General features: G+C 55.7%; 1 protein-coding gene across 2 annotated transcripts; it reads right to left on the bottom strand.

Moving 5' to 3' along the window:
- Nucleotides 1-3247: 3247 nt before the first annotated feature.
- On the bottom strand, nt 3248-7317 carry RAB13 (RAB13, member RAS oncogene family). 2 transcript variants are annotated; one of them, XM_025865460.2, is made up of 8 exons: nt 7070-7317; nt 5459-5519; nt 4604-4664; nt 4310-4387; nt 4114-4203; nt 3969-4034; nt 3809-3862; nt 3248-3639 (listed from the first exon to the last, which is right to left on the bottom strand). In XM_025865460.2, exons 1-8 carry the CDS (start codon nt 7191-7193, stop codon nt 3562-3564), a joined length of 612 nt encoding a protein of 203 aa, XP_025721245.1. In that variant the 5' UTR covers nt 7194-7317; the 3' UTR covers nt 3248-3561. The 2 variants fall into 2 exon arrangements, with proteins under 2 accessions (XP_025721245.1, XP_073746733.1); XM_073890632.1 differs by having other exon boundaries at nt 4604-4763; nt 7070-7086.
- Between the last annotated feature and the right edge of the window lie 412 nt (nt 7318-7729).

The following is a 7729-nucleotide window of genomic DNA, read 5'->3' as shown; positions in this document are numbered from 1 at the left end:
GGGCGGGGCGGGGCGGGGGGGGGGGGGGGAAGGCCCCGGCCGGGGGGGGGGCCGGGGGGGGGGGGGGGGGGGGGGCGGGGGGGAAACGCCGCAGCCGCGGGGCATGCCGGGACCGGGGAGGGTTCCAGCGGCCGCGCCGCCCGGCGCAGGCGCGCGAGGTGCGGCCGGCTGGGTCCGCGGGCTGGGCTGCCGCTCGGCCCCGGGGTTTCGCTGGGACCCGGGCCTCGTGTGTGGTGCGAGGCGCCCCGGGCAGTCGCCCGTTGGCCCGTTCTGGGCGGGGAGAGCAGCGACACGGAAGGAAGAGTCCGTCGCTGCCTCCGAAAGCGCTGGGACTGCCCGTCAAGCCGCCGCCGGACCCCCGCGCTGCCGCGACGGTCCCGGGGGCGAGGCGACACTGCACTTCCTCCTCGCGGGGCGCGGTGTCTTCTTCTCGCGTGCTCATTTATTCTTAAGTGATTTTTTTGCGTAATCCCTGCGCCCCACGCGGGGCCTGAACCCACAGCCCGAGGTGAGGAGCCTCCCGCTCCCCCGGCCGAGCCGCCGGCGCCCCCGCTCCGGCTGATTGCGGACTGCCCCCGGGACGGGTGCTCTGATGAGCTCCTCGGACCTCCGCCCTCCGGCTCCCGCCCGTGGGAGTCCCACGAAGAATCGAGGCGGGGCTCTCCGGCGCTGTCTGCCTCTCAGTAGTGTCTAAAATGGAAAGGTTAATGTGCAGTTTCCAGGGTTTTTTGGCGAGATGCAAATGAAATGTGTAGTTAAGTATTTCCTTTATCCTCTAATTGCATTGGGTCCCATTACTATCCTACTTTTTGAATGCAACATTTAGGTCATTTTGGCCTTCAGTAATCCTGAGGAGTCCGGTTTTGTCCCTATTGTGTAAGTTGAGTAGAAGTGATTTCCAAGGTCACACAGCGCGTGAGTGGGAGAGCCCCGACGTTCAGTTCCAAGGCCAAAGATTCGTCCCTGCTTTCCACCCGCAAACCTCCACACAGATGAAACCAGAATTGCAGAGGCTTGGCCTGCACCCTGGGTTTATGCTTTACTGCCTGGTACTAGTCGCTATCGAACTCTGCCCGTATTTTCCTCCTAATTTTACATATACGTAGGTTTACAGCCTTCCAGACAATCAGACCGTGTAAGTTCAAGGAGGTACTTAAATTCATATAAATGTGGTCACTAATAGTAATCTGTCCCCCACTTCTCAAGATGAAAGGGCTTGTCCCCAGACTCTGTTAACCCTACCCCACATTCTCCTGTCCCAAGAAGTCTTCCTAGCCTAAATACGACAGCTGCTCCCTCCACCCCACAGCCCTAAGGGCTACAGCACTTCATTTTAGGATTAAGAGTATAACCAGCGCTATGTCCCACGAATTCTGTCTTCCCATCAGATGTAGAGCTGGCCCCTCAAAAGCAGAAACAATCAGACTGTGGAAAGGTCATTATTAGGTGGGAGTTGAGCCTGAGCTTTACTTTTCTTCTATTTGCTCGTTCCTTTAAGTTACTGTTTGTGCATGTCAATAGTTGTATGTTACAGGAAGTAGGTGTGAGTATTTTCCAGAAGCTTTTAGGAAAGTTTGGCTGAAATCTTCTAGCATCCTGTTACTTCTTATCAAACCTGACCACGTCTCTTGACAAGCTATGAGAGTCGTAAGCTCTCACTTCCCATAGGTGTATACCAAGCAACTGAGTAGGTCTCTACACTGAAACTGGATTTTAAAACATCTGCTCTGGGGTGTGATGTATATGTCAGTCAGTGTTCTTCCTGGGATTCACAAAATGCCAGCCTTTCCTCATAACCTTGAGCAAAGCACACCAGCTGGGCCCTTGACTCAGAGCCTGGGCCTGATCTTTACCCCATAGAAGTTTGGTATTTAACACGTGTATCCAATCATTCTGCAGTTCTTCTCCCAGCACGGTCACACTTTTTCCTGGTGTTGTGTTTTACCAACAAACAGCAGCACAGAAAGCTTTGCTGCTGACCCCAGGTTATGCCATCCATTTCCATGCCATAGGCGTGGGGATTTCTGAAGTGCCTTGAACTTCCTATCTGTAAATTAAACTTCTAATGGTATTTTGTGTAAGCGAAATGTGATATTTTCATTAATCCTGATAAAACGTCATCTGTGAAATAATTTTGCTGTTTAGAAACTACTGTGCAAGGGTGCAAGGGGGCTGTGTATGTTTTTGGGGACTGTGCGTCAAGCCTGAGTATTTGGGTGGTGGTTCTTTTGCATGCCTGCAGTTTTGCCTCTTATTCAGTACTTAGGAGCTGTTTTTGTTAAGATTTGCTTGTCCTTCTTGTAAGTTCCACCCAAACTTGACCATTGTATTTGGCACAAACTAAATGTTCAATAAAGATTTATGACTCGGGGGTGCCTGGGTGGCTCAGTCGTTAAGCTTCGGCTCAGGTCACCATCCCAGCACCCTGGGATTGAGTCCTGCATCGGGCTCCCTGCTCAGCAGGGAGCATGCTTCTCCCTCTTCCTCTGCCTGCCTGCCTGCCTACTTGTGATCTCTCTCTCTGTCAAATAAATAAGTAAAATCTTAAAAAAAAAAAAAAAAGATTTATGACTAGGGCACCTGGGTGGCTCAGTGAAGCGTCTGCCTTCGGCTCACGTCACGATCCCCAGGTCCTGGGACTGAGCCCCACGTCAGATTCCCTGCTCAGCAGGAAGCCTGCTTCTCCCTCTCCCACTCCGGCCCTTGTGCATACGCACTCTCTCTCTAATAAATAAATAACTTAAAAAAAAGATTTATGACTAAATGAACTTCTTCTGTGTCTCATTTTCCTCATCTATAAAAGTGGAAAATAATGCCTACCGGCTACCTAAAAGGATTGCTGGTGGAACCAGAGATGCTTGAAGAAATCATAGGATAAACAGTTCCTCGAGTCTAGGGCTGTCACTCCCCTGGGAAGGCCTAAGAGTCCTCTGGCAGCCAGGCAAGGCTCTGCCCATAAGGATCCTCTAAACCCCACGACGGAAAGAGGATGTCCGGACCTCCAGGTTCAGAGGACCTCCTTGCTCTTTTCCTCATCCATTCAGGGACAGGTCCTGGTGTCACAGGAACCCAGCCCACTTCTGGCAGCCCAACCACCTTAGAGGTAGGAATTGGGTCTGATGATGAAAGTCACCCAAACCAGGGACCTTTGTTGGGGGGGGGTTCATACTGAGCAAGACCATGCAGAGTCAGGGTCAAACCTAAGAGGGTGAGGTGAGTCAACCTCTCACACAACCCTAAAACCCGATCCAGTAACAACAAATCGACTGTTTATTTACATGTATGTGTGCCCTAAAAGCCCAGGGAAGGTCTGACGCCCAGGGCCGGTTCTTTTCCTTCCCCCGCCTCCCTTGGTTCCCTCGCCTCTCTCTCCCTCTTCCCCTCTCCTTCCCTCTCCAGTCTCCCTACTTCCCTTCTCTTGCCTTCCCATGTTCTCCTCCATTTGCTCCCTACTCTTCCACCATCTACCTACCTCTAGCCCCTCCAGGTCCCACCTGCTGTTTCTCCCCTGCCCACCCACAGCCCTGCCTCCCGCAGGTTCAGCCTCCAGGCCTAGGGTCCTCAGCCGAGGGAGCACTTGCTGGTGTTCTTCTTGTCACAAGCTTTCAGGTCAGTGCCAGGGGGCTTGTGGCTGTTTCCCTAGAAGTGGAAGGGCACTGGGATCAGGGTGACAAGAGCTGGCTGAGACTATACACTGTTCGAAGGGGACCCACCCTGGGGCGGTGTTAGCACTACTCCCCTCCTGGGCTTTCACTCCTAAGGCATACACGTGCACACAGCTGTGCCCGGTCCAGCAGAACCAACTCACCGGTCTCCGGCCTCCTGACTTGAGCAAGATGTCCCGGGCCAGGGAACTGAAAGCCTGGCGGGGAAAGCAGTGAGTGGTGAGAACAGGCTGGAGGGGAGGACGGGCTTGCTGTCCAACAGCTACCTCTGGGAGTGGGGGTGGACATGCGGGGGTGTCTCACCTCATCCACATTTGTGCTGGATTTGGCACTTGTCTCAAAGAATCGGATCCCATGCTCCCGAGCCAGCTGCGAAGTGGAGGGAGAAGAGAGGTGGGTAAAGAGTGGAGGCCCCTGGGATCCAACTCCGTCGCGGCCCGGCCTTCACCTTGACAGCCTGCTCCTTCTGCACCTTCCTCTTGGCCTCCATGTCACACTTGTTCCCCAGCAGCAGGCGTTCTACCCCAGCAGAGGCGTTCTGGCAGCAAAAGCATAGGAAGGGTAAGGTAGGTCCTGCTCGCCTTCCCGGTCCCCTCACCCTCCAGGTCCTACCTAGTCTCCTGTCTCTTCAGGAGTGTCTTTACCTCTTTGATGCTTTTCATCCAGTTCTGAATATTCTCGAAGGATTTCTCATCTGTGATGTCATACACTAGGATAATGCCCTGGGAGGTGGCAAGAGGTCACCATGGGGCCTTGGGCCACACTCCCCCATTTGGGCTTCCTGCAAGTTCTACCCGTGAAGCTACCCATTAGTCCATATGGGGCCCTCCGCCTCCCACACTCTGCCCCCTCCCCTTTTTCCTGCCCAACCCCTGCCCCTGGGGACTCATAAGCCTTCACTCTACTGCCTCACCCCTGTCCAGACCCACACCTCGTACCATGGCTCCTCGGTAATAGGCAGTAGTTATCGTCTTGAATCGCTCTTGGCCGGCTGTATCCCTGAAGAAATGGGATATTTTGTGGGGCAGGAGAGAGGGGATCGCTCTCCAAAGAGAGAATTCCCCCTGCTAAGAATTTACCTCTTGCGACAGGGTGGGGCTGAAAGGAACAGAATCAGAACACAGTGAAGGGGGAAGAGGAGGTGGAATGGCTGGGAGAGGGCACAGGCCTGAGGAACGAGGCCTTTCGGGTTATCTGCTGAACACTACTCTGTGCCAGGCGCCACCTTCGCCCTACCTTTGTGAGACGCACTTCATGGTCCATTTTACAAACGAGGACAGAGATTTCAAGAGGCTAAATAACTAATGAACCTCATTCTGCAGCAGAACCAGAATCCAAACCACAGTCTGCTCTGACCGGTTGCACCCTAAAGCTTCCTCAAGCCAGCAGCCGCTTCCACACTTTCAGAGTCTCCAGCTTCTTTTGGCAGGACAGCCCTCTATCCTCAGCTTTCTGGGCTCTCCGTCATTCACAGACAAAGTCTCCACTCTGCTACTTGCTGTGTACCTGCTTTAATGCCATTTCCATGTGGCAGCTCTGCACACAATTACTGTCAAGTTCAGAGAATGCTCTGGAGCCGGGAGAGGCAAGAGAGTTAGAAAACAGCTGAAAATAGTTGCGCGAGCTGGAAGAAAGTCGGAAGGACGACGTCTGAGTGAGGTGACAGGAAGTGGCCTGGGAGAAGTACCCGAAGGAGCGGTCGGGAGAGGGAGAGAGATGAAGCAACGTGGGAGGGAAACGGTGCTGGGAGGGAAATGAGGGAATGTGCCCAGCAGTCCTGGGGGTTCACTCACCAGACCTGCAATTTGATCTTCTTCCCCTCTACATTCACAGTGCGGATCTTGAAGTCAATTCCTAGGAGGGGAGCGCACACACTTAAGTTGAGACCCTGTGGGCACGTAGGGTGTTCGAGGGGAGACACGGGAACGGAGCAGCCCCAGTGCTAGGAATTCTGCAGGCCGGTGCACTTGGGAAGCAACCTTGTTGCAAGCGTAAAACGCGAATTTTCTCAAAGCTGTATTTGTCTAGTAAGCATATTGTTTCTACTGAGATGGTATAGCTCAGGGAGGGGGAGGTGATGGAAATTCCACAGGGAGACTTAAGGCACCTCTTAGGTCCACTCAGCCGCACCAGTTGACAGCTCTCTTAATTCAGTGTCTCCCTCAAAATATGACTTTCAGATTCCTCTTCCCTTCTGTTTTCCTAAAACCCTGTACTCTCAGTGCTCCAGCCACCCTCCAGCCCGACAGAATAAAGAGCCAGGAAAGAGGTAATGATGCCAGTTTGTGTGAGTTAACTAGCAGGCCACGCTTGCAAGCAAGAAAGAGTCCTCCTGAGACTGAACTAGGAAAGAGGGGCATTTTCCTTCCCTTTTCTTTTCTTTCTTTCTTTTTTTAAGATTTTATTTATTTATTTATTTATTTGACAGAGAGCGAGCACAAGCAGGGGGAGTGGCAGGCAGAGGCAGAGGGAGAAGCAGGCTCCCCACAGAGCAGGGAGCCCGATGTGCGGCTCCATCCCAGGACCCTGGGATCATGACCTGAGCTGAAGGCAGACGCTTAACCGACTGAGCTACCCAGTGCCCCTTTCCTTCCCTTTTCTAACCAGAATTGTTTTGAGACTCCCCTTGTTTTATTTCCCAGGCCAGAGGAGATGAAAAAAGACAAGAAGGGAGGAGGGGAGGCAGTGTTCTTAGTGGAAATGTGGGCACCTCCCCAGAGCCTGTTGGGAGCCCGGGGAGGAGGCTGAGTCACCAGGCTGACTCAGAGCCCCCAAAAGTCCCCCCACTCCCACCCCCCTTGCCTGGCTGACTGCATACTCACCGTCCCAGTCCTTGGGCCACACTCCAGCACAGACGGCCACTCTGTTCCACCCTGCCCACCACCATTAAGTTGAGGGGCAGGGAGACTGGGAAGTGGTAAGGTGGGGATGCAATGGGAGGGTTTCAAGCTCAGCAGGACAGAAAGAGGCTAATGGAATTGGAAAGCACGTTCAGGGAGGGCGGTACAGGAAATACAGAGAGGGTCAAGAGTTCTAGGCGGGTGGGGGTGAGGAAGCGATGCGCGGCGGGAGATAGAAAAGGGTTCCTGTGCATGTGGGGAGATGAGGGAGAAGGGTGGTAGCAGGAAAACGAGGGGCTGGCACAGCGGAGAAGTGACCTGGAGGCCGCGGAGAGGTCAGAGGTTGGGTGCCATCCCGAGAGATGTGCGGGGGATGGGTCTGAGACAGGGGCTGAGAGTTTAGAAGCCTCCCGCTGGGGGACTGAAAAGTGGGGCGACTAGTAACCTGGGAGCCTGGGGCAGCTGGGAGAGTGTGGGACAGGCCAGCGGGCTCACCGCCGGTGGAGACGCAGGGCTGAGGGCCTGGGGGGAGCCGGGGGTCGGGGGCACGGCCGGCGGGCTCACCGATGGTGGAGATGTAGGTGTTGTTGAAGCTGTCCTCTGCAAAGCGAATGATCAGACAAGTCTTGCCCACCCCCGAGTCCCCGATGAGCAGCAGCTTGAAGAGGTGGTCGTAGGCTTTGGCCATGGCGGACACTGGGGAGCCAGGGAAGGCGCCGGTGGGCGGGACCGCGGGGCTGGCGGACGGAGCGGCCCGGGGCCCAGGCCAGGAAGTTTTCCTCCCTCTCCGCCCAGGCTCCGGGAAAGAGGGGAGGCGGCCCTGCCGTGGGCCCCACCCCCTGGCCGCCCGCCCCTGCCCCCGGGACGGCCGGGCACCTCCCGCTCGCTCGCAATCCGCGACGGGGTGGCTGTGGAGAAGGGGGCGCCGCTGCCAGCCGCACGGCCCCACCGACGGGGGCGCCTCAGAATCCGGGGGATGCAGGCTGAAGGCGGGGCCGGCACTGGGGGCTGAGCCAAGGGACCCCAGGTCCACTCAAGGGTGGACGCCTTTGGGGCACTTCTGGGCTCCGGGGTTCCCAGCCTTCAGATCCGGCCCAGCTCCCCGGGAACGCGGCCGGACGCCCTGGAGCACCAGCCACTTGTGGGGACGGCCTGCCCCCTGGTGGACGCGGCGTGACAAGGTGTCCCCACGGGCCCGACACACACACACACACACACACACAC

The sequence above is a fragment of the Callorhinus ursinus genome, unplaced genomic scaffold (genome assembly GCF_003265705.2).
Source record: "Callorhinus ursinus isolate GAN/ISIS: 27379988/994484 unplaced genomic scaffold, GSC_fseal_2.0 scaffold1421, whole genome shotgun sequence".
NCBI lineage: Eukaryota > Metazoa > Chordata > Mammalia > Carnivora > Otariidae > Callorhinus > Callorhinus ursinus.
The sequence above is the reverse complement of the archived record's forward strand: the minus strand, read 5'-3'. Positions and strand labels throughout refer to the sequence as shown.